The following is a 27,589-nucleotide window of genomic DNA, read 5'->3' as shown; positions in this document are numbered from 1 at the left end:
AACACAGTGGGCCATGGAGGTAAATTTAGTTTCAAGAGTGATGGCTGACTATCTGTTAGATTCTTGAGCCACTTTCCTGCCTTAGAGTTTTAGCATTCCTTGGTTTTGGTTTCTTTTGATATGTCTGATGGCCTTTCCCCTGCAGCTCAGCTTTCGTTGCTTGGTCCACTTGAATGTGGAACTTATAGAAGGAAGACTGAGTGAGAGAATGCAAACTGCCTAGACTGACCTTTAGAGAAACACTTTTAAGTCCTTGATGGGATTTTTCCCTGTTTACTTATCTCGTTTTGCTAAAAGTTGAAAGGAACAAAAATATACATATACTTGAAGGTTCCAGTTAGCTAGATTCCAGTTAGTCAGGTTTTACTGTAGATCATTCTTAAAAAAAAAAAATAAAGAAAAAAAACACTTAAATTTATTTGCAAATTGAGCCCCTCCCCTCCTAAACAGGAAGTGGGATATTTTAAATCAGCCTCAAAGTTTAAAGGATGTGAATGGTCATATAATCAGCTAGAAATGACGTTGATTTCTATTCTAAAAGCTAGGATCAGGAGAGCTTTTAGAAAAAGGCTTCTGTCCAAAGGGAAGTAGGAGGGGTGAGGGGGATCGGGTAATGGGTTTAATTTTCCAAATGCATGTTGGACAATCCGCTCATGCATTTTTTTCCACTGCTAGTCAAATAAGACTACCTTCCAGAACACTTATTTTCAGGTTCCTTCTGTTGCAAACCTTTATAACCACATGTCACATTTCTGCTACATTCCAAAAAAGCGTTGCAGAACCTTAACAGTTGAATGTTTTGTGATGTCGTGCATGCAAAATCTACACATTTCAACATTTCGGCCAGTGTACGGGGGATCTTCCAAAAGGAAGAATTGGAGAGGGATGGGTCCAATTTGGCTAAGGCGTGAGCACTTCTTGCTGAAGGACTCATTGCCTCTGCGTTGGGTGCACCTGCAGCATCTATGGTCTAACCGCTGACCAGATTTGGTAACTGGTGGGCAGTTGAAAGGGTGAATCTCTGTCTTACTCTCTAACTTATGGAATGCTTGTTTGGGCCAAATTACCTGTTTCTTTTGCTTCTGAAAAATCAAACCTTGATACATATGTGTATCTCAACTTCCAAACTTACCCCCAGTCTTTTCTAAATCTGCAATTTTGGTTTTGGGGATTTAGAGAACATAAAATTCCCTGGGTGGTGCCTCTCTTTCTTGAGGTTAGTTTCTGTCTTGAGGTACACTTTCTGGAAAATGTTGAAACGTTCATCAATAAAAGTTGCTGACAGTGAAGCTTTCACTGTAGTATGCCTGATTTTTAATGCATCAACAGTTAACTCCCACTAATATCATCTATGCTATGAGATGAATGCATTAGATACGGTATTGATCTGTTCTGCATGCCACATACTCATCCTGCCTTTGCACCCAGCAGGAATGAGCTTGTCAAGGCTTGGAGATGGGCCTTGGGAAACCAAAGCTTCAGGCAGGCAGGCAGCACCTACTTGTTACAGGGACACACACAAAGCCCGCAGAATTTTCCTAGATCCGTCAAATTCTTTTCTGCTTCTTTCATGTCCTTATTGATTTGGTCCATCCCTTCCTCAATGCGTTCCAGTTGTTCTGATTAAACACAAGTATTTTATCCCCACAGAATGAAGCGGATGGAAAAGGACAAAGAAAAAAAAGACAAAACTTCAGACATTGACATTAAAAAAAAAAAAAAAGAAAGAAAGAAAACTGGACGCCACAGATTAGAGCTGGTACCCAGTACCTACTTGTTACAAGGACATATGAAAAGGCCACAGCATTTCCCTAAATCTTTTAAATTTTTCTCAGCCTCCTTCATGTCTTGGTTGATATGGTTCATGCCTTCTTCGACACGATCGAGTTGTTCTGGTTAGGACAAAGGGATGACAGTGTGGAATGAATTTTTTGGGGGTTTTCAACAGAACATGAGAAATGAAACGGAATTTGAAAAAGAGGAAGAGCTATTACAATGCATTGTCTGAGGAGATGCATTGCTAGAATCGGCTGTCGATGCCCTATGCAGCCAGGGGTGGAACGAAATGAACAAAAGTGATGCTCATATAGTTTACAGCTCAGACATGATGGGATGGGGTAGGTAAGCCTGCTTGATTCTGAATGTCCAGGAAATCAGCACAGCATGTTCACTTATTCAGACACCAGTGAAACCCAAGAGAAAGAAAATAGGGTGTTAGTTTACGTTTTAGGTGTTCAAATGCAATGGTACTAGAGAAAGTGTCTGCTTCAACTTTAAAACATCTCTCTCTTTTGGTTTTTAGCATCCTCAACCAGCTAAGGATAGAAAATAATCCACTTTCTCCTTTGGGAAAAATAACAACAATAGTGGTAATTAGCAATAGGTACCATATCTTTTTTCCCCCTGGCGGTGGCTGTCTAGCCAAAGGCAGGCCATAGGCAGTTTTTGGTTTTGAATACTCAATTCATAGAAGCTGTTAAGAAAAGCAATATCAGCACAGCAACATTACAGGTACTGGAACATTAAATTCCTGGAGAAAGGTGACGGATTGGAACATGAAACAGTACTAAGTCATCACTGCCAGGAAAGCTGACCTTAGACAGTATCGTAACATATAGATTGATGGCCATAAAAACAAACCATATTTCTAGCTTACCAGGGTTAATTAATCAACTTGATTAATTTTTCAAAAGTGGTGTCATTAAATTGAGTAAACTATAAGTTCCATGAAGTGATTTTTAAAACAGCTTTTATGACAATTAGAGCTTTCCAGGTAGCTCAGTGGCAAAAAATCTGACTGCCAATGCAGGAGATGAGGGTTCCATCTCTCGGTCGGGAAGATCCCATGGAGGAGGAAATGGCAACCCACTCCAGTATTCTTGCCTGAAAAATCCCATGGACAGAGGAGCCTGGTGGGCTACAGTCCATGGGGTCACAAAAAGTCAGATGCAGCATAGATTGAGCACATAAAACCATTAAAGCAGCAGTGGGATGTCCTGGCTGTCTATTTACAAAACCTAATTACATTTCTATTCCTCTTTTCAACTATATTTTCATACATGCATGCCTATGCCTCTGGGAAGAAAGGCATGATTAGAATAAAACTGGTAAATACTTTCCTGTATAAAAGGGCATAAATAGTTACTTAAAAACAATTTCACATTGAACTGTCAATCCAAACTGGAGAGACTGTCTGTCCATTTGGAAAATAAGAAGCTATTGTGTTGTCCTTTGTGGGGCTGAGGAACAGAATTCAGCTTATTAGGAATCTGCTGTCTCTGCTCTGCTTATCAAGAGACAGGGGAAAACAAAATGTTTATCCAGTATCTGATAGCCACAGGAAATAACAGTGCAGTGCTGGCAAACCTTTGCTGAATAAATGTAGGTATAATCATATTTTTAAGAAAATTTTTGAAGGGGCTTAAAAAAATGGATGACAACTCTTTACATTCCAGAGAAATTTGTACTTTTCCAAACACTTCATCCCAGTTTCCTTAAGGAATGCAATAAATTAGTCTGTAGATCAAAATAACTATCAAATGAGGGGTTGGTTCTGGGAAGAGAAGCCCAGTATCTTCAAAATACATTAAGAGCAGACAGAATAGGGATGACAACCCCCAACTGAGGAATTGCTGGTCTGAGGTGGACTGAAGCACATATCTGCTTTCAGTTCAGTTCAGCCACTCAGTCGTGTACGACTCTTTGCGACCCTATGAACTGCAGTACGCCAGACTTCCCTGACCATCACCAACTTCCAGAGCTCACACAAACTCATGTCCATAGATGTGGTGATGCTATTCAACCATCTCATCCTCTGTTGTCCCCTTCTCCTCCTGCCTTCAATCTTTCCCAGCATCACAGTCTTTTCCACTGAGTCAGTTCTTCACATCAGGTGGCCAAAGTACTGGAGTTTCAGCTTCAGCATCAGTCCTTCCAATGAATATTCAGGACTGATTTCCTTTAGGAGCAACTGGTTGGATCTCTCTGCAGTCCAAGGAACTCTCAAGAGTCTTCTCCAACACCACAGTTCAAAATCAACAATTCTTCCATGCTCAGCTTTCTTTATAGTCCAACTCTCACATCCATACATGATTACTGGAAAAACCATAGTTTTGACCAGACAGACCATTGTTGGCAAAGTAATGTTTCTGCTTTTTAATATGCTTTCTAGGTTGGTCATAGCTTTTCTTCCAAGGAGCAAGCATCTTTTAATTTCATGACTGCAGTCACCATCTGCAGCCATTGTGGAGCCCCCCAAAATATAGTCTCTCACTGTTTCCATTGTTTCCCCATCTATTTGGCATGAACTAATGGGACCAAATGCCATATTCTTAGTTTTCTGAATGTTGAGTTTTAAGCCAAGTTTTTCACTCTCTTCTTTCACTTTCATCAAGAGGCTCTTTAGTTCTTCTTCGCTTTCTGCCATAAGGGTGGTGTCATCTGCATATCTGAGGTTACTGATATTTCTCCCGGCAATCTTGATTCTAGCTTGTGCTTCATTAAGTCCAACGTTTCTCATGATGTACTCTACATATAAGTTAAATAAGCAGGGTGACAATATACAGCCTTTACATACTTTCCTGATTTGGAACCAGTCTGTTGTTCCATGTCCAGTTCTAACTGTTGCTTCCTGACCTGCATACAGATATCTCAAGAGGCAAGTCAGGTGTTCTGGTATTCCCATCTCTTTCAGAATTTTCCACAGTTTATTGTGATCCACACAGTCAAAGGCTTTGACATAGTTAATAAAGCAGAAGTAGATGTTTTTCTGGTATTCTCTTGCTTTTTTGATGATGCAGCAGATGTTGACAATTTGATCTCTGGTTCCTCTGCCTTTTCTAAAACCAGCTTGAACATCTGGAAGTTCATGGTTCATGTACTGTTGAAGCCTGGCTTGAAGAATTTTGAGCATTACTTTGCTAGAGTGTGAGATGAGTGCAATTGTGTGATAGTTTGAACATTCTATGGCATTGCCTTTCTTTGGGATTGGAATGAAAACTGACCTTTTTCAGTCCTGTGGCCACTGCCTAGTTTTCCAAATTTGCTGGCATATTGAGTGCATCGCTTTCACAGCATCATCTTTTAGTATTTAAAAGAGCTCAACTGGAATTCCATCACCTCCACTGGCTTTGCTTGTAGTAATACTTCCTAAGGCCCACTTGACTTTGCATTCCAGGATGTCTAGCTCTATGTGAGTGATCACACAATCGTGGTTATTTGGGTCATGAAGATCATTTTTGTATAGTTCTGTGTATTCTTGCCCCCTCTTCTTAATATCTTCTGCTTCTGTTAGGTCCATACCACTTCTGTCCTTTACTGTGCCCATCTTTGCATGAAATGTTCCCTTGGTATCTCTAATTTTCTTGAAGAGCTCTCTAGTATTTCCCATTCTGTTGTTTTCCTCTATTTCTTTGCATTGATCACTGAGGAAGGCTTTCTTATCTCTCCTTGCTATTCTTTGGAACTCTGCATTCAAATGGGTGTATCTTTCCTTTTCTCCTTTGCCTTTTGCTTCTCTCCTTTTCTCAGCTATTTGCAAGGCCTCCTCAGACAGGCATTTTGTCTTTTTGAATTTCTTTTTCTTGGGGATGGTCTTGATCCCTACCTCCGGTACAATATCATGAACCTCTGTCCATAGTTCATCAGGTACTCTGTCTATCAGATCTAATCCCTTGAATCTATTTGTCGCTTCCACTGTATAATCGTAAGGGATTTGATTTAGGTCATACCTGAATGGTCTAGTGGTTTTCCCTACTTTCTTCAACTTAAGTCTGAATCTGGCAATAAGGAGTTCATCATCTGTGCCACAGTCAGCTCCCAGTCTTCTTTTTGCTGACTGTATAGAGCTTCTCCATCTTTGGCTGCAAATCAATCTGATTTCGGTGTTGACCATCTGGTGATGTCCATGTGTAGAGTCTTCTCTTGTGTTGTTGGAAGAGGGTGTTGCTATGACCAGTGTGTTCTCTTGGCAGAAGTCTGTTAGCCTTTGCCCTGCTTTGTTTTGTACTCCCAGGTCAAATTTGCCTGTTACTCCAGCTATCTCTTGACTCCCTACTTTTGCATTCCAGTCCCCTACAATGAAAAGGACATCTTTTTTGGGTGTTAGTTCTTGAAGGCCTTGTAGGTCTTCATAGTACCACTCAACTTCAGCTTCTTCAGCATTACTGGTCAGGGCATAGACTTGGATTACTGTGATACTGAATGGTTTGCCTTGGAAACTAACAGAGATCATTCTGTCAGTTTTGAGATTGCATCCAAGCACAGTATTTTGGACTCTTTTGTTGACTATGAGGGCTACTCCATTTCCTCTAAGGGATTCTTGCCCACAGTAGTAGATATAATGGTCATCTGAGTTAAATTCACCCATTCCAGTCTATTTTAGTTCACTGATTCCTAAAATGTCAATGTTCACACTTGCCATCTCCTGTTTGACCACTTTTAATTTCCCTTGATTCATGGAACTAACATTCCAGGTTCCTATGCAATATTGCTCTTTACAGCACTGGAATTTACTTCCATCGCCAGTCACATCCACAATTGGGTATTGCTTTGGCTCCGGCTCCATCTCTTCCTTCTTTCTGGAGTTATTTCTCCACTGTTGCATATTAGGCACCTACTCACCTGGGGAGTTCATCTTTCAGTGTCCTATCTTTTTGCCTTTTCATACTGTTCATGGGGTTCCCAAGGCAAGACTACTGGGGTGGTTTGCCACTCCCTTCTCCAGTGGACCATGTTTTGTCAGAAGTCTTCATCATGACCCATCTGTTTTGGGTGGCCCTACACGGCATGCCTCATTATACATGCAGGTGTTTTGTGGAAGATGAAAGTGGTTTCTGTGGTGAGATTTCATCTCCTAGAATTATCAAAGTAAAGGTTTCTCTTGATGTGTTCACTGTGGGTGGCATTAATTGTAAAGAATGATTTGAAATACTGGTTTCTACATTGCTTCAAAAATCTGAAGTCTCTCAAGTTCACTTGAGTGATCTTGGCTGAATCTTAGTTGCTCTCATTGAACTTGTAAAAGAGTAGCTGAGCATCCCTCCTCTGGGGGCGCTCCACTTCCACCAGCCTTCTGGGTTGCTCTGGAGCTCCACATTCTCCCCTTGTCCCTGAAAGTCTGCCGTCATCAGAGAGGGGCTGAAATGGTCCAGCAGAGTGCTTGAAACCAAGAGGACTGTGGGGAGGTAGGCCCACATTCCCGTATCTTGATATAGAGGGCAAACATGCTGGGCTCAACTAATAAGGTGACACATGCACAGGTTATGGCATGTGACATATGTTCAGGTGTTTGCCCTTCCTAAGGAATTTCTCAAGTTAATATTTTCAGCAAAATATTAACTTTCTGACATCTCAGGAGCCCCACTCACTGTGTCTCTAGGGATTAGAAAATAACATAAATAAAAGTAAATTGGTGCCCAAGTGTTAGATTTCTGAACCAGAGAATTCAAATTAAAATATACAAACAGGCACGGTCAAATCCCTATTTCTGAGAGTGGGCTTCTGCCAGGGGTTCCAGCTTGGACAGCAAAGATTACAGCAAGGTGGAATTCTTGAGCCCTTTCAGAACAGCTGATTGTGAAAACCATTTTATATCAACCAATATTGGCTGAATGTATCATTATACACAATGTAAGTCAAATCCTGAAAAAACATCATGGAGGAATTTTGTCACATATTCTAATGATAACATTCTTTCCTTTTCTTGTCCCCTCTTAGAATGTGAATGCTATGAAGTCAGGGACTTTTGCCTGTTTTCTTCAGTGCCATGGCACATAGTGGGTACCCCAAATAATATCAATCTTTAGAGTGTAATTGAGTTATGTTTGTGAATATGTTTGGAGTATAGGGACTTAACAGCACTTCAATGATTTCTGTGAAGATATTTCTCAGGAAATGCTTGAAAGCAATCAATATCCTCATTCCATTCTGACATGGACAACATCTCAGAGACTGATGCAATGCAGTATTCAGGCTTGACTGCTCCTTACCTCCTTAAACTTACTTTCTGACTGTTCTCTGTTTATTCTTGGAGACCGGGAGGGAAATGACATTTTGGACTGGGAAGGTGTTCCAGTACATCACACTATATGTTGGGGCAAGAGATTGTTCTTTCTTGTTTCTGCCATGATATTTGGATGACTGGTTATTTGTGATGGATACACCAATGGCAGGATGCTTAGGGATCTAAGTTTAGATATCGTTTCTACTAATAGCTCAGTTGGTAATGAATCTGCCTGCAATGCAGGAGACCCCGGTTAAATTACTGGGTTGGGAAGACCTGCTGGAGAAGGGATAGGCTATCCATTCCAGTTTTCTTGGGCTTTCCTTGTGGCTCAGCTGGTGAAGGATCTGCCTGCAATGCAGGAGATCTGGGTTTGATCCCTGGGTTGGGAAGATCCCCTGGAGAAGGGAAAGGATACCCACTCCAGTATTCTGGCCTGGAGAAATCCATGGACTGTATAGTCCATGGGGTCGCAAAGAATCAGACACGACTGAATGACTTTTGCTTTCTACTAATATTACTTATGTAAAGCAGCATGGGGCCATTAGAATCTTCAATCTAGTAAAAAAAAAAAATAGAAGAATAGCAAGACCCAATGTATAAGCCTTCATGAGTATATCCAGTTACAGATGCTGAGTACATGATTTTAATTTTCCTGAGCACTGATGAACATATGGTAATTAATTTAAATAAATTTAAATAGTAATTTGACTAGTGGCTACCATATTGGACAATAGCAGCTTTAGTCATTCATAAGAGAGATTGGTGAGGGGACTTTAGCAAGAAGGATGTTTTCATAAATGCTCTCTTGTAGGGCCACGAACCATTTAGAAATGTTGGCAGACTCTCTGGATGACGGCTTACTTTGTCTTTACTCTACCAGGAAGTGGCCAAAGATTTCACTGTCTAGTTTGGAGTTTTTCCCATGGGATTTTCCCAAGAGCCACTTTTTCAGCATCTAAACAAACATATAACCCAGCAAAAACCAACAGAGGGGACAAGAGATATGGAAGTGAAAGTTTAAATCCTCCCACATTAGAGGTAACGGTATATCAGGGGGGTTTCTCTTGTAGAACAGAAAAATCCCAGGACGCAGTACATTTCCAGGGCCAGCTGTCATGCTCAGCGTTCCATGGCCTCCTGATACCTGAGTACAAAACAAGAATCCCATAAGGAATTTCTGAGTTCAAGCACTTAGCAGGACAACCTGGAATGGCTCTTTAGGAGGATGACTGTTTCTTGAGACTTCTGTGCAGCTGAAGGGTAGAAGCAGTCAACACTTTTGGTGTTCAGGCAAAGATAAAATTAGTAGAGCATAAATTGGAGAGAAATTTTAAAGCAGTTATTGATCTAAACAACTAAACACAGCATATACAGCATCCAAATACATGTACAATGGCAGAGAAGATAGTTGTTGACTCATTTAAAAAGCTCCTGACCTCTTACAGTATAAATGGAACATATACCACTTAAGAACAGGCAGAAGCCACCTACTTTTGAAGGTTTACAGTTGTGTGTTTCTTATCAATATCAATTATCCATCATGCATCTGGTAAAACCCAGGTTATCCTAGGAAATATGTTCAACTAAGAACTTAGCTGTGTGGCTATAACTGAAATGTTTTAGCTGAAAACATTGACTGTCTTGCAGGGAATATCTGTACTTTTGCTTTGTTTCTCTGAAAATAATATAAAGATATTCTTGGGAATCAATTATGTTTAAGAATAATTTATTTTTGCATTTGTTTGGAGATTTTGGTAAATTTTGTCTCTAGATTTTCTTCATCAAAGTACAATGTAATTTGTAACTCAATATCTTACTTTTTCTTTTACTTCAGATTTATATGTATTATTTTTCATGTCTTTATGTCAAAGTTTTATAGTTAGGGGCAAAATGGCATTATCCTGAACCTTTTTCAAATCTTTCTTTATATTGGAATGCTTCTTTTCTACCCCCTTCATATGCAAATCATTAACTAAAGAGCATTAATAAGGTAGAACTCTATATTTCTTGAGTGTATATGTATCAATTTAGCACTGGAAATGAAGTACCACTCTTCTTTATGGGCACATGTTGCCTAATTAAATACAATTTAAAAAAAAAAGCAGTGACAGTGCACCCTGAGTTTCAAAGTCTGGGACATTGTTATACATATCAAATCAGCAAGTCTTAAAATTTATAGCAAATTCATTTGAGGAGTTCTGAAGACTGCTATAGCTATTGTAATCCCTTCAAAATACAACTCTACTAGACTTCATTATTTTTGTATTAATTTTGCAATTTATATCTTTTTAAATGGGGAGGGCAAGTGTTGGGATTGATGTTCATTGTTTTTTTAAAAAAACTTTTCTCTTGATTTTTAAAAACTGGTTAGTGTATGTGTGTTTGAAAGTTTTAATACAAATAAATAGTATAGAGACAAATGTCTTTAATGACAGCCATGAGGCTATACTGAGATTTCCTCCCAAGAGGGGCCCTTCACTTAGCTGACACCTCCAGCTGTCGCTCTGTGATCTCCCATATTTACATGGAGGCCACGTCCTCGCTGGGATGCTCCTAGCCAATGACTGGGCGTGACTTACTGGCGAGGAGGCAAATCTGCCCAGCATGGGGTTGCCTCGCTGGATCGTCTTTGCTCCTGGCTGCACATCAGTCTGGCTGAGACTTTCTCAGAGCAGCACTGCAGTGTGAGATTCCTGCCCAATCCTCCGTCCACCCCGTCCCCTCTGAAAAGTGTCAGGCTGACATCACAGAAGGCTCTTCCTGCCTACTCCCGCTCTTCTCCTCTTCACCAATGTACTTCTAACTGATTCCTAGCAGTTGTTTCTCAGAGGACCCCTGAGAGTAGTTCAGTCCCTCCCAGCCTCTGCCCCAACTCCTCAGAGGTCAGTAAATAAAGATTTATATTATATATTGCAATGGTTGCAGACACTTTATGCAGAATTTCTTTCATGGCCATACCATAGTTGATGTGGTTGGCCTATTCACCGCCAGACACTTAGGCTGTTTCCAGTTTTACACTATTATAGGTAAGGCATGTATTATTTTTCTTCACAGATTTGTCAATGAATATCTGCAGCATCTAATTCTAAGAGTGAAATATCTTGGTCGAAAGATGGGTGCACATCAAAATGTGTGTATATTATCAAATCACTCTTAAACGTTTGTATCAATCAACAATGCCCACATGTAGGTTTAGGGTTTCTGTTTTCCTGATATATTCACAGTATTGATTATTATCAGTTAAAACAAGTTGTGCCAATCAGCTAAACAGTGGCATCTTATTACTGTTGTTGGGTAAACCATAGTTTCATAGGTCTACATGTAAGCTGATGATTTACATATTAAGGCAATTTTCCTCTCAATTTGAGGTTTATTCCTGGAGTTTGTTTACGATGTTCCATGTTTTAAATAAATGTTACCTTTTCATCTTTGACATTTAAAAATTTCTCATGATTGCTGAGAGTTTTCTAATGCCGACATTAAATACAAATAAACAGAAAATATTTCAGCCAAATCTGTTTGTTATGATAAGAATTTAGAATGGAATCAGGTAACTAACTTCTAGCTAGAATTAAAGCATCACTGAATGACTAGACGAATAAGTCAAAGGGAAAAATGTTAGTACTCCCTTCTAGATTCCACCATAGACTATAAAGATGCTATACTAAAGTGCTGGTACTTTGATTTTCACTGCCTCTATTTTTATAATTAAATGAAAAAGTTCCAATATTTTAAGTGGTTCAATTTTCCATTTTCCAATGATTTCCCTCAGTTTATGTCCTGTTTAAAAAAGCTTCTAGTTATTTAAGGAACTGTCATAATGACTTATAAATCAAAACTGCCAGATGCTGAATTAAGATGGTCAAAATAAATGGGCAATGTGGTACACGATTCTCTCATTCTATCTAGGAATTATTAGAAGAACACCAAATTTATGGGAAAGATTGGGACTAAGGGGGAGAATCCCCAAACTGTCCAAAATATTTAAAAAATCCAAACAAATGACTTTTGCCTTCACAATTATTTTACCCCAACACATATAACAGGGAGTATAGTACCATTTATTTAACCATGAAGACATTTCTATACATATACCAATTTCTTTGAGAGAAAAAGGAACAAAAAAATAAGATGAAAACTAGAACTTTTACACTTATATATGTGCATAACACATGCAATGACCACCTGTGGAAGCACAAATCATTTTTAAATGCATTTTTCAGAGGAGGAATTGTTCTTACTGAAGAAATCTGAACTTACCTCCTTGTTCATCCAACATAACCAAAGTCCTGATACCAGCATCTTTACTCTACATTCCAATAATGGTAGCAAAGTGGAAAAAGAGTTAGAGAGAGAGAAAAGAGAGAAAGAGAAATCAGTAAGGGACAATTGGCCCTAGAAATGGAAAATGAAGAAGGATCAAAGGGAAAAGAGGAAGGAAATATGGTGAAGAATTTTAGGGGCTGGGGAGGGACTCAAAGGAGTGGGCCACTTATGGACTTGATCCATCAGTGATTCTCAGATAGAAGACGGGGATACAGCTCACTCTCTAAGGGGCAGGACTGGGTTGGGGCTTGACATGCACTTGGAATACACATGTATAATATCATACCGTGATTTTATGTCTGGAAAATAAAAATGCCTATAGTTTTGGTAACACCAACCACAGAAAGAAAAGTCTTTCAAAATCTTTGAGACTAAATCTTCTCTGGCTTGATATATCAGAAAGTTTCCATCAGTGAACTGGGGAAGGGTGGTCCACTGGGAAGATGTGTGTGGAATCTTGTGTGGGAGGTGGGGTGAGATTTTTAGGGTTATCAAAAAAGATGACTGCATCACAAAGGTTGAGAAATACAGCTCAAAAGGAAATTTAAGCTTCCATTTATTTTTCTCTATGGAGAGGTTTTCAGCAAGATTTAGAAAAGGGATTGAAAGATGAGAGATAAGGGCTTTTTCTAATGAAATCTAAAATTCTGCACAACAACGTAGTGTGAGAAAATAATTCATCCACAAGTTTTACTGCAGTTTTTCAGGTCAGGAGAAGTCTATAAAAGGAACTCACACTTCACTCCTTATGATCTCAATATGTCCAACAGCCCTGAACTATTTGGTGGAGGGAAGTGGGAGTTGGTGGAGGGTAGGAAAAGGAGCAGAGATATCTGTATTGCTCATACTTAGGAATCATCACTTCCAGGAATTCTAACTGGTTAATAAAGGCCTTCCATTTCACAGGGTGACTGTTCATAGGTATTAAATGGTACTGCTTACAGTTTGGATTAATTGGTTTTCCAAGGAACGCTCATGACAGCCCTGAGAATAAATTCTAAAATAACACAGCTCTCATGGCTCCTTTTATTTTCTACTGGCTTACAGTAAACTTAGAGAGGGAGAGAGATGTTATTGGAGGTCAACAGAAGGTTTGGGTTGTTGTTGTTGCTTGAATAGTTCTTCAATGATTCAATACCAATAGTGCTTAAAAAAATTAAAACAATGAAAATTATTTCTGTGAGCTTTTATAAGCTCACCATTTCAGCAAATGTGTGCAGTTAACTCTCCCAGACAGAAAAGTCTATTTTGCTTTAAAAAAAAAAAAAATTGAATGAAAGATTCTTTAAAATGCTATATAATTTTCACAAGGTTCAAATACCTGATTTCATATATCTCATAATGGCCCCTTTTGCCCCCATCCTTATATGGCCCCTTCCCTTTTCTCACTGGCAACCACTAGTTTGTTCTCTGTATCTGTGAATCTGCTTCTTTTTTGTTCTAGTCACTAGCTTGTTGTGTTTTTTAGATTCCACATAAAAGTAATATCATACAGTATTTGTCGTTCTCTGTCTTATTTCACTCAGCATAATACCCTCCAAGTCCATTCATGTTGCTGCAAATGGCAAAATGTCATTCTTTTTTATGACGAATAGTATTCCATTATGTGTGTGTGTGTGTGTATATATATATATATATATATATATATATATGTATATATATATATACCATAGCTTCTTTATCCATTTATCTGTTGATGGACACTTAGGTCATTTCCATACCTTGGCAACTGTAAATAATGCTGCTATGAACACTGGGGTGCATGCATCTTTCTGAATTAGTGTTTGAACACATTTTGATACACTTTAGCTGCAAATTCAGGATATAGTTTTGACAGTGATAGCTCAGCGTGACTTCAAGAGTCATTGACAGCACAGATTCTGTAGCTAGACTCTGCCCTGGAATCCTGGTGATTTTCTTTCCTCGCTACAAGTCCTTGGGCAAGAGTCTTAATTGTTCTGGGCCTCAGTTCTCTCATTTGTAATATAGTGATCATAATAGTTCCTATCTTACTGAGTTGTTACTTGGATTCAATGAATTAATAGTCAGTACATGCTAGAACAGTGCATGGCCTATAGTTAGCATTACAATCGGGTTACTAAAATAAACACCTTCACAAACTGCATCTATAGCAGGATATCTGGGCAAACTAAAGTACCATCGTTACCAACTACTGTAGGAAACTTCTAGATCACTGCTTCTCAAACTCTGATATGCATATGAATCCCCTGCACAGGAAACATCTTGTTAAAATACAGATCCTGATTCAGTAGGACTGGCAAGAACATTTTGCATTTTGAACAAGCTCATTGATGCTGGCTGGTGCAAGCACGTACACTGAGCAGCAAGATTCTAGACCCTAGAAGATACTTCAAAACCTTGTTCTTCAATGTGCTATAAGTGGAAACTCATCTACACTAGCCTGAACTTTAAACAGGGGTTTCCCTTGTAACTCAGTTGGTAAAGAATCTGCCTGCAGTGCAGGAGACCTGGGTTCAATTCCTGGGTTGGGAAGATCCCTTGTAGAATGAAATGGCAACCCACTCCAGTATTCTTGCCTGGAGAATCCCATGGACAGAGGAGCCTGGCAGACTACTTTAATTTCTGTGCCCTTTTTCTGAAAATTTTAGCCATTGCTTATGAGAAGAAATTTTAAGAAGCAGACAGCTCATCCAAACATACAGATGTGATAATGCAAGTTCTGGTGAGGACAGGGTCATCTTAGGAAGCATCTTCTTTTGTCAGGACCCAACTCAAGGTCATATATGAGATCTCTGTTCCATTCTATTGGGAACAGAGGGTGGGCAACAGATGAGTGATTTCAGTTTACTCAACCTAGCTCTCAGCTGCTGACCCTTTTTACTCTACTCATTTATTTTATATGAAGCCCTGCAAGTATAATTTCCTCTTTGTTCAATTTGGCGCTCAATATTTCAGTGCTGGAATGATTCACTGAACAATCCAGATTTGCCCCAATTTGGGAGGACAGAAGTGGTGAGCACAGATCAGAAAGTCAAGAATGCTGGACCGAGTTAGCTCAGCCACCAACTGAGACTGGGGAACAGTCACTTGACCTTTCTAGATGCTTCCCCATGTTTTCCTTTAAAAAAGAAAATTAATTAACTTATTTTAATTGGAGGGTAATTACTTCACAATATTGTGGTGGTTTTTGCCATGCATCGACATGAGTCAGCCACGGCGCACATGTGTCCCCCGATCCTGAAGCCCTCTCCCACCTCCCACCCCACCCCATCCCTCTGGGTTGTCCCAGAGCACGGGCTTTGAGTGCCCTGTTTCATGCATGAAATTTGCACTGGTCTAGATGCTTCCCCATGTTTCAGATAAGAACAGAGATGCTAAATAAAACTGGGAAGTTCCTAGGTTGGTTCATTCACTCATTTGTTCATTTACTAAATGGTTATTAAGCCTAAACCTAACCCTAACCCTAACCCTAACCCTAACCCTAACCCTAACCCTAACCCTATTAAGCTTCTACTCTGCCCCTGGAACTAAGGTAAGGGCCAGACAAATACACGGCTGAGAAGACAAGTATTATGTTTTAATAGCAAGGAGGGAGAAAAGGTGGTTCTATATTTGTCTTAGTCCAATTCTTGGTTCTTGTTTGAGATTCCTGGGAAACCTGTCTACCCAATAACAGGGGGAGTTGGAGATGTCAGGGACTTTTTTTCATTTCCTTTTATTTAACTTTAGTTCTGTCTTATTTTTTTCTTGCTGATGAACTAAGACAATGTTTATAGAACATTTTATAGTCTTTCTGTTGTCATCCTGAAATGCTTTCTCCAAAGTCCAATATACCTGAACTAAAATTAGGCCAGTCCAGGCATTCTTTCAACCACTAGAGTTCCAAAACACCCTCCCATCTGTCTACCTGAAAAGAAGTGTGCAGCCTGATTTTCCCCCTTTGGTAGAAAGTATGGCATAATAAAGACATAGCTTTAGAATACTTACTTTCTTCTTGTGGCCAAAGTGTTTCAAAAGATAAGTTGGAATGAAAAGAAAAGATGCTAAAACACCCATCAACGTTGGGGAGCCCTCAGTAACCACCACTGCATGAAGCTTTGTGTGGGGCTTTAGGATCAGCCTGCCCTGTAGCAGCTTGGCTTTTCCTGGCTTAGTTTCATGGCCCAAGGCATTAACATGTAGACACCATTTCCTGCAGTTAGTATTATGACTCTCCCTCTAGAATTCACTGTCCTCTCCTTTGCATTCCTAAGACAGGTGTAGTCTTGACTTTGGAGAACTGTTTTCCTGCATGATATCCATTTTTATCTTCTACCCCCAGAGTCAGGCATTCCGTAAATACTTGTTGAAATGCATCCATCAAAACAGACAGTTCCCAAATCCAGCCTAAGAACCAAGTGCTATGTGATTTCCAATCTTTTTAAGTGTATACAGTATTCAGCTTTTCTGAACTTTCTCCACTGACCTCCATGTGACTTTACATTGTCCTTGATAGGCTCACGGTAGCTTCTATTAAAAAGTAAGCCTCCATGCTTCCACTCTGTTACACCCTGAAGTCCACGAGGAATGGCACAAAGTCCTATATTCCACTGAAAGTGGAACTGCTTACCTTGGGGAGACTTCACAAGTTGTGTAACCTTTCCTGTCTTTAAGATGGAATTTCAATAACCATTCAGCTCAATTCAAATTATACGGCACTGATGTACTTTGGGATCATGGGCAAGATCCTGGTACTTCAATACTCGAATTTTCCTAATGATTTCTGTCCTTGATGAATATTTAATGATGATTCTCTTTAAAGAGAATTTCCTTCTTGATTGAAAAGCAGGGTATCATCTGACTAGCCAATGCCCTAGACATAAGGGGTGTCTGACCATCAATATAAAATAACCCAGGAGGATATAAGAGCAATCAATCTAGTCTCATTATGCCTTGCTCATAACTTCCTAAGGATCGAAAGTCTAATAGCCTCCTCTCTCTCATTAGAGGTAGGAGATAGAATCCATCTGCTTCATCCCCTGATCTAAGATGCAGCTTTATGCTTGATGCAGAGACACTTAGGAGAAACAAAAATGTATGATTTGAGAATCCTACTTCAATCAATAGAGCTTTTGAGATGTTTTCCTCCAGAATAAATTAGAGAATTAGAGCAGATGCTTCTTTTCCAAGACTGGCCAACACTGCCTACAATTTAAGAAGACACACAAAAGAGAAGTGTGCGCAGTCCAAAGACTCAGGTTGGGGAGGGGCGGGGGGAAAGGTGTGTTGGATACATTTCTCTATCACTTGTCATGTTCTAGGTAGTGTTCCAACGTTGCACAGGTGGGCAAACTGGTGATAGTTTCTGTAGATTAGAAATTTGCTTCACACGTGCATACACACAAATGAAATGAAATATGAGCTTGGAGGCCACAGTTGAAGGTCATACAGATGTATCATGATACCTCAAGATAATGACATCAGCTGACTTCCAAGCTACCTTCCTTCCAGTCACCGTGATAGCTCATGTGGGGATGTTACTCAGATTTATTCCTTTCACTTGTTCTCATGACAGGTTGAGGGGCAACACGTTTATTCAAGAAAGCCTTGCCAGCACTCTTAGTATATCTGCTTCCTTCTTGGTCCTCAAGTATTTCCACATGAGAGGTGTTCCCAGGATGGAGCAAAGAAAACATTTCTCTTCATTAAGAGAGCAAAGGTTGCCTCCTTGTGTGCCTGCCGGGGGCCCTTGGCTGGCCTGCCTTCCTGTGGGACCAATTTTTGTTACACCGCAGACTCACACTATCATTTCTCATGAGAGCAGACTTTGTTGGGCAGCCCGCCCCCACCCTCCGGGGGGTCGTCCGAGCTCGTGGTTGCTACCTTCTCCTTCCCCTTCCTGTGACAATTCACATTTAGCTTTATTTCATTCTTAGCTGAGAAGCTGAAACTGCAGAAATAAGGGGAAAGGATGGCTTCTATAGTGTGAGAGATGGCTGCCCTTCCCTTTCGCCTTATAAAATTTATCTTTTCCTCCTTTCATGTCATTGCAGAAGCAATTAACAGCAGCACGAGGCCAGTAGGCTCATTTAATCATTCTGCTAGAAAACCCCCAAGATCTCTGAAGATGATGACCACACATGAATTCATACGTTGATAAGCATTTTCAAAGCATAGCTAAAACAGCAACTCACTGAATAAAAACGATTAGACTTGTTTTATTCAGTTAAGATAAATATAGCTCATCCCATTCTTTTTCCACTTCATCTCTCCCAGTGGACAAGTTCAATTAATCCATTTATTCTTCCTGGTTGACTGCTGCTCTCCCAAATTGGAATAAGTGGAGTTTATTGCAAATGCCCTTTTGATTCCATTATTGCTATCTGCCCTATTTTACCCATTTAAAAATAGGCAAGGATTCATTAACCATGCCTTGCAAATGAATGTTCAGTCCAGAGTCAGGAATGAAAAAAGAGCTTCTATATTTATATGACTAGACTTAATGCTTCCTTTTATTAAGGAATTCTCCTATTATTTCATGAATTTTAGTGCCTGACTCTAAATCTAACAATTTTTGAAAATATGATGCCTCTATGGAGACATATTTTTAAAAGTCATATGTGTGGCTAAAGTCAGAACAGAAAACCAAGATTAGATGCAATTTAGAGGCATCAAAATCAGTACAAATGAAGATTTTTATGTGGATAATTCTTTTGTATATTAAAAAAATATCACTCTGATATATTTTTGAGATTTTTTGGAAACCTCAAAATCTCAAAAATTTACTTGGAAATACTATTTTCCTCTGCTTTCCAGACTTAGCTTGGGCTGGAGGGAGAGTGAATACTTTGATGTCTACTTGGCAGCTTAAATACAGCATCTCCTTCATTATGTGGCTTTCTGGTACCTACGTTCACACTGAAATCAAAGGGACAGTGGCCAAGGGAAAGACAAAGGGCTTAGGCAAAGAATACGTCAGCCAAAGAGAATGTTCATCTTAAAATATGGTCACTCCTTACCTCTTCAACCAGTTGTAGCATACGACGGGTGCTTTCCAGAGACTAAGACAAAAAAAAACACATAAATATTATGAGTGCAGGATCCAGAGGTCAAGGAAAATCAGAAAACTTTCTTCACTTGGGAAACACACAGGGCCATTATCACATGTTCTTTGAAGTTTGTAACAGAAACATAATTTCAATCTCTTTCTTATCAGACTTTCTACATAATAAGATTCCTTAAAGCAATTACATTAAAGCTGATTGTCATAAAATCAGAACCATATGAAGCTGATCTTGATATCAAAGACAAAGTAATCTGGAAAAGATAATTCTGCATGTGGAGGAGTCATGAAAAATTATCTCAAACACTCAGAAGACTAATTTGGTTTCCCTGGATGAAGAATATTGAATTTTAAAGACATTGTTTTTCATGAATTGAGATGAATCTAACATCAAGTTTCTTATAAAGCTCCTAGAAACACAATTGGAAGTTCTTATCAGTACAAATTAAGTTGTTGCCCTACGGTGGAAAAAAAATCAAGCGTGTTTGAAATGACTAGCCTACAGGAGACAGTTATAATTATCTCCGTCCTGAGATAAGAAAAAATGAATTCTGCACTGGTCCCTTGGGCATAGTGTGGTCACTTTTTTCTCAGTTCTTTTGAAATTATAGAATTCAGCAACGAGTGTGATTTCTCAAAAGCTGTGCTTTTAAGTGACAAACTTATTTGGAAGAGTTTTCAGGAACATGAAGCATGTTCATTTTCTGGGAAGAACTGTCAGCAGGCTGCTTTTTGAAATAGAAGAGCTGTAAGCAGTGGTGTGCTGGTAAATGCCTAACAGTAGGCTCACCAGAAAAAAAAAAAGTGTGTTATTTTAATGATATAAAGGATGGATATAAATGATATAAAGATGCTATTTATATAATAGCATAAAACTTACCACTAATAATAAAATACATAATACTCTTCATTGAAAATTCCATATAGCCAATGGATTTTCCCAGAAAGTTTTGTTTATTTTGCTTAACTCTTATGTCCACAGCTAAGGAGGCAGACAACAAGCACAGCTCTGGCATGAACACTGGTTGATATTTTCATTTACATTAATAAATAAAAGCAAAGTGAAGGAAGATGTATGTTGCAATTCTATTCATTTGTCAATGATGCAAGTGGCTTCTCTGTTGAAGACAATCATAGTTTTCAAATACTGGAAGATTTTCTCAGTTCTTTTGTGTGTGTGTGTATTTTACAGTGTAATGGCTGTGGATGTTCATACTTCAAAATTTAATCTGTTATTAATGTTTTTCCACTTTCTTAAGTCTAGAGGATTAGTAAAACAATAGGTCAAGTCCTGATTTGTAGTGTTTGCAGATTCCATGGTCTAAATATCTTTTCCCTCTCTGATTTCTAAGTTCCCCATGGTGTCACTTGGGAAGTGACACTTGGGAACTTGGGAAGGTTCAACGATCACTGCTGGTGGACCATATCCACACACTATAGATACTGCACATGGCAGGAACTTTGAAAGCATAGATCATAGTAAAATCATTAGGATGCGATGAGATTTAAGTATTTATTAACTTCAATTTTAACAGAATCTATTTAATTTCAGCTTATATAATTCAATTTTAATAGAAGCTTGCAAAGTTCTGGACAATGTAACAACCAGCTTTCAGAAGTGAACCATCTCCTGCACAACGCTGGCTGTAAGACATCCACAGGCGCTGCTGTTCTCAGAGGATCTGGACTTCCCTAGATTCCTACAAGTTGGGAGTTTGGGCTCAGTCACTGATCTGCATGTAAGTTTTATAACCAACCCATTCCTGTCTGCAGAGGCCTTAGGTATATAGGAAATGAACGTTTCTTCTTCTGAAACACGAGAAGAAGCTCTTTCCCCACCTCAGCCTCACTAAAACAGACTACGTGGCTGCCCATCTCTTGCTTGCTTCCCGGGGCTGGGTTCTGTCACCTCATCGGCCAGCTGGTCAGCTCTCCGCTGCATCTCCTCCAGCTCATTGCGCATGTCCGCGTCCTCAGCCATGGTAGCGGTGTGGGCGGGCGGGGCGCCTGGGTCGGGGCGTCAGGGACGGGTTGGCCACGGAACCTGGAAAGAAGCAGGTTTGGCCATATGAGTGTTTCCACGTATACACGCTGTTGTGCCCAACTAGGGGAAGCTCTAAATGGTCCACACTCTGTCTCCATGCCTCAGCAATCTTCTGAGTTGGAAGCGGTACTCAGACAGGAGGGCAGAGAATTACGCTTCCTCTCCAAAAGCCATGTGCGAGCCTCGCTGCCTACTTACAGCGGAGCTAGATACTTGAGTACCCATGAAGCATCCTGAAAGATGCACACCACCCACGTTTGGAAGGGAGGGATGTGGCTCCGGGTTAGAATTCATTTAACCTTGCATTTGTTTATTTTTATTTTATTCTTATCAGCCTTATTGAGGCATAATTGGCATACAATAAATCCCACATCTTTGAAATATACAATTTGAGACATCTTGATACATACTCCCAAGGAAACCATGATCGCAATTAAGAATATAAACATATCCATCACCCCCAGAAGTTTCCTCTCAGGCCTCTTATAATCCTACCCACCCACTCACTCCATCACACAGTACCCTGTGTCCCCCCCTCCCTCCCGGTGCTAAGAGAACAGCTTATCTGCCTGCTGTCACTATAAATTAGTTTGCATTTCCTAGAATTTTATACAAATGGAATGATACAGCATGGACTTTTATTTGAGTAGTATTCTATTGTATTTAGAAGCAAAAGGCAGAAAATCTTTAGTCTCTTTCAGTTATTATCACAGATTGTTGGAAGGGCTTATATGGGGGGTGCATAGGAATTTTTCCGAAGAAGAATGGGTCCTTGGTGGTGAAACGTGACCTGTGCATTTTCCTGGCTATGCTCTTGAAATCCTGTATGGTGCAAATTACAGGCAACCAGACTGCTCCCCCCCAGCCGATCGGCCCCTTCCTTCCCCTTCCCAGCTCTTCCTCCATGTTAATCACCAGGGTAAGTTCTCATGATACCATGCAGAGTTGTAAATGCTTTGCATTTTAGCACAGGTCATCATTTTAGAAAGTAGGGATCTAGGAAACAGAAATCGGAAGCAATTTTTATACCAAACCACTCCTGAACCTTGAGATGAGCAGAAACAAAATTCCCACGATCCTCTGTGGCTGGGATCTGCTCTCCAGGATAAAGTGGTGACCTAGTGGCAACGCCGAGTACATCGTGGGTTGTAGCTGTGATGTCGGAAAGGCCTAGGTGGACTGTTGGCTCTGGCACTCAGCTGCTGGGTAACTCTGGGCAAGTGTATCAATGTCTCTGAGCCCCAGCTTCCTCAACAGGGCACATAATACCAGTCTCCTTGGCTTCTGGGGAGGGGCATATATATTATAGGAAGTTCTGATCAACCTCATTTGTAAGGATGTGGGAGCTTAATAATCAGAAAGGCTTGCACTTTCAGGATAAACCTGCAGCCTTTGCCAAAAGTAGAACCAAGCTAGTGCTTCTTAATTAGCTTTCTTTTACTGATAGGTGGGCAGAAGGCATGTTGCTGCAGTGCTGAGCACCCATGGAAGCCTGAAACCCGGGAACCAGCAGAGGGCCTGAGTCTCCAGTCTCCAAGCAGCACCTCTCAAAGGATTTCCACGTGGAGACAAACACAAGCGCCTTCGCCCCTGCTCTCATTTTGGTATTTCTGCTACCTTGGTGGAACTTCTTTCCAGTCTACGCAAGAAACCTACCTTCCCTTTGAATAGGCCAGTTTGTTAGAATGCAGAGGTCTGTGTGCTTTCAGATCTGTAGCATTGCTGCTGTTTCCCACTCCTCTAATCTGCTTGCTTATGGATGAGCCCTGTCTCTCTCAGTTACACACACACACACACACAGGTCTCATGTGTTTCCTTGGCAATCTCCTCTTAAAGCTGCTATTCTCAGCACTTGAAGAACAGCTGCAGGGACCACTATGCTCAAGCTCATGGTCACCTTTAGGGATATGGCGAATGGGCAGTTGGCACAGTGGCAGCAAAACCATGTGATAGACACCTTTTCTTTTTTTTAAAATCACTTTCACAATCCCCCTTCCCTAGGTGCTCCCAGCCCTTGTCTCACTCTAAAGAGTGTGGGTATGTCTGTGATTGGGGGGTTGGTGCATCTGACAGACCTTAGATGCACAGTATTTCAAAGCTGAGATAGCAGTGTCCACTCTCCTGGTAAGAATAGGGGGGATGAAAGCATGGCATGAACCTCCAGATCTTCTGTTGGGATGTTTATTGTTGGTATTTGATAAATTGCCCCCCCCTACATCCCAAACCCATGCATATTAGATTCAAAGAGACAGCACCAGAAGAAGCATAATGATACCGACTAGCAGTAATTTCAGTAGCTTAAAGAATGTTAATGGTGAAGTGGCATTTATTATCCGGGTGACATACAACACTTCACTCAGATTAGCATATAACCTCCATTTTGGGTGTTGCCCGAGTTGGTAGTGTGGCCTCAGCCAGCAAAGCCTGTTTAGTCAGTGAGGAAATTAGAAGCAGAGCCTCTCAAATCTGTTCCCCAGGGCTCTGATATAAAGCCTCTCTCCCAGTCCATTAAAAGCCAAACAGTATCCTATTAATTAGCTCAAATCACTAGCGTTTATCAAAGGGTCTGGTCCCTCGTAGGTGTTCAATTCACATTGAATGACTTGTTGAATGAATGAATGGACTGTTCTGACACCCCTAGGTGGCAACTGATGCTTTCAAGATGGCGATTTTCCAGATGTGGTCCAGGGCGGTACCTCTAAAACTTCAATGGACATCAGACTCACCACAAACCTTGTTGAAACAAATCGCTGGCTCTCACTCTCAGAGATTCGGAGTCAGATAGTCTGAGGGAGGGTCTCAGATTCTGGATTTCTAACAAGCGTCCTGGAGATGCTGGTGGTGTTGGTCCACAGAACGCACTTGGAGGCGCTCTGCTCCTCAGAACACTCCCCCGGAATGTTACTAAGTGTCCCCAGGTGGGGTGGGCAAGGCCCTGTGGTTGTTTAGAGCTGGAGAAACAGTGGGCTCAAATAGGGGCTTCTGGAAATCATGCTCAAATCCAGATCGCTGCCTGCTTTTATTCTGACTGTGAGTGAAGGGTGGTTTTTACATTTTAAGATGGTCAAAAAGACTCAAAGCAGAAAAATATTTTGTATATTTCACGTGTCAGGGTCCACAAACAAAGCTTTGCTGGAGCGCTTCCACACTCATTTGCTTCCCTGTCCTCCATGGGCCTTTTAGGTCACTTTGGCAGAGCTGAGTGGTTGGCAGAGACAACAGGGCCCTCAAAGGTGAAAGTGTTTACTCTCTGGTCTTGTACGGAAAACAACTGCTAATCCCCAGGCTAAATAAAGTTAAACAGAAGTCCTCAGATCAGTTCTTGTCCATGGGCACCATATATTTGCCATAGATGGATACCGTGTGTGTGTGTGTGTGTTTCTGTTTGTATTTGTAGAATTCCCTCTACCTGGAGCTTCCTGTGATGGGGTTTGTGCCTCCAGGACCACATTTTAAAACAAGAAATCGTGCATGGAGTAAAATATTAATATGAAAGTGAATTTGCCTTTGATAGAGTTTTGGGACTGCAAGTCAGAAACATGTGTGATTAACCTGGGATGGGTGCACAGCCCTCATAAAGACTCCTAGCTTTCATGACCAGCTGCAGACCGAGGTTCCTAGCCTCAGCTGCAGCACTGATTTGCGTCAGACAGAGATGTCTTGAGGATTTGCCGCTGTTGAGGTGCTCAGTAGAGAGTGGGCTGGCTGCAGTTACCCACTGACTTTAAATGTAGTTTGAAACGCCCTCATTCTCCTTCTGCATGCAAGTCTGTTTGAGACCCGCGCTGGACATGGGACAGGTGGGCTTTGGAGAAAACCTTTCTCTGTCACGAAGTGGCTTACTTACTTACGTGAGTTAGGTTAAGACTGGACTCAAATATGGGGTTAGGACTCAAGAAGCGCGGGTGAGTATGGGTATGTAGATGTGTGGCTTTGATGTACAAGGTTGACAGAGACGTGGATGGCCATTATGCTGGGAACACCAGCTATCAGTCCAAGTGCCAAAGGGCAGGAATGTCATGGAGAAAGTGTAAGGGAGTGTACCCTGAGCTAACATCTATTTCTCTTCATATTTCACACTTTAATAAAAAAGAAAAAAACCTACATACACCAGTACCCATTGGCTGAATTATTTCCAAAAGCTGAATCCAACATCTTTGTGTCTCCTCACACTGCTAATCGTTTGAACGAAGCTTCTATAGGACACGTCTCTCTCCTTCTGCAGCTCCTGCCAGGCCAGAATACTGGCGTGGGTAGCCTTTCCATTCTCCAGGGGATCTCCCCAACCCAGGGATCGAGCCCCAGTCTCCGGCACTGCAGGCGGATGCTTTACCCACTGAGTCACAGGGTGCCTGTTATCTATTTAATATGCAGCAGTGTGTATCTGTTCATCTCAAATTCATAATTTATTCCTCTCCCCCTATCCCTTTGGTAACTATTCGCTTGTTTTCTATGTCTGTGAGTCTGCTTCTGTTTTTTAAAATAAGTTTCTTTGTATCATTTTCTTTTAGGTTCCACATATAAGTGATATCATAGGATGTTTGTCTCTGTCTGACTTACCGCACTTACTGTGATCATCTCTAAGCCCATCCATGTTGCTGCAAATGACATTATTTCACTCTTTTTTATGGCTTGAGTAATATTCCATATATATGTGTGTGTATATATATATGAACATTATATACAGTATATATATATATATATATATATATATATGAATGTTGGAATGCAGTTAACTTTTCAAATTAAGAATTTTTTTCTTTTCTGAGTATATGCCCAGTGGTGGGATTGCTGGATCATATGGTAACTCTAGTTTTAGATTTTTAAGGAACCTGGGCTTCCCTTGTGGCTCAGTTGGTAAAGAATTCACCTGCAAAGCAGGAGGCCTGGGTTCGATCCCTGGGTTGGGAAGATCCCCTGGAGAAGGGAAAGGCTACTCACTCCAGTATTCTGGCCTGGAGAATTCCATGGACTGTATAGTCCATGAGGTTGCAAAGAGTCAGACATGACTGAGCAACTTTCACTCACTCACACTCACTGACAGGTATATCTCACATATATTCCAACTTTTGATATTATTTATCACCTCTACTTATGTTTTCAATCTTCTTTTTTCCCTTACCTTTATTCTTATTTTACCTCTTTTCTTCCTAAAATGTCTTACTGCACTGTTCCTTTTATATCTTCTTGATAAAAGATTCATTTTACGTTTTTTCTTATTTTTGGTACAGTATACTGCTTATTGCTATAAATTGTCCTGTGTGTTATTATGGCCCTTTCCTATATGTTTTGACACATAGAATGGTCTTTGCTATTTATTTCTAAATAGTTTCAGATCTCAGTTCTAATTTCTTTTATAACTCACGAGTTATTTGAAAATTTGATTTTAAAATTTAAATTAAATTATTTTTGGTAATTTCTAATTTTACTTTCATTATGATCAATGAAGATGATCCAAACAATTCTTGCTTTTTGAAATCTGCTGAGATTTTCTTTGTACCCTAACATATGGTCAATTTCTGAGAATGTTTAATTTGTGTTTGAAAAGAAGGTCTATTCCATATTTGACACTATCTAGCTACCTACTCCCATCAGATGGAACTGAAAAGGAAGGTGTGTTATTTGAACTCTCTGAAATCCTTAGTCAACTTGATGTATTGATTCCTGTGTATTCACATTCTCCATAGAAGCTATTGCTTTACTCTTTTCTTCTTATGTTTTGGCCCATTTTTGCTTTTTCTGTTTTGCAGCTGTGTTATCAGACATATAGACCCTGCCCAATGGCTGCATTTTCATGGTGGATTGCAGCTCTTATCAATGTGAAAGAATAGTATTGTACCTGTGTACCCCATTTCATTATGTTATTTATGTTGCACAACTTAGGTCAAACTCAAAGGAGGGAATATATATCTTAGCCTATCTGTTTCATCTTCAACAAACCATAAATAAACCCAGAGGGCTACAACAACAACAAGCCAGTATCACACATCCAAGTTGTGGCTCATGACTCAGAATCTACCAGTGGGGCAGCCCTCTGTCACTCTGGGCTTTTCTCCTCCCCTCCAGAAGGGGTCAGTACTTGGATGTGGTTGGAGGCAGGGCTCTCTTCCCAACTGTATAAGAATGTGATCAAGGATGGGCCCAGTGCTATTATTTACCCAGTTGAAATTTCTCCTTGAGCTTAATGCAG

At 40.3% G+C, this 27,589-nt stretch overlaps 1 protein-coding gene across 2 annotated transcripts in view; it reads right to left on the bottom strand.

The window, feature by feature from the left end:
- The window catches only part of SNAP25 (synaptosome associated protein 25), an 82,467-nt gene that overhangs the window by 11,083 nt on the left and 43,795 nt on the right, over positions 1-27,589 (bottom strand). The window contains exons 2-5 of one of the 2 annotated variants that reach the window (XM_065920860.1): positions 21,265-21,399; positions 19,312-19,353; positions 12,266-12,314; positions 1,775-1,892 (exon numbers count right to left, since the gene is read on the bottom strand). In XM_065920860.1, coding sequence (XP_065776932.1) covers positions 1,775-1,892; positions 12,266-12,314; positions 19,312-19,353; positions 21,265-21,336 — 281 coding nt within the window. In that variant the 5' untranslated portion in view covers positions 21,337-21,399. Of the gene's footprint in view, positions 1-1,501; positions 1,620-1,774; positions 1,893-12,265; positions 12,315-19,311; positions 19,354-21,264; positions 21,400-27,589 lie in introns of both variants that reach the window. The other variant, XM_065920861.1, reaches the window with a different exon arrangement.

Source organism: Muntiacus reevesi, chromosome 2, assembly GCF_963930625.1.
Source record: "Muntiacus reevesi chromosome 2, mMunRee1.1, whole genome shotgun sequence".
Classification (NCBI taxonomy): domain Eukaryota; kingdom Metazoa; phylum Chordata; class Mammalia; order Artiodactyla; family Cervidae; genus Muntiacus; species Muntiacus reevesi.
Note: the sequence above shows the minus strand (reverse complement) of the source record. Positions and strands in the feature narration are given on the sequence as shown.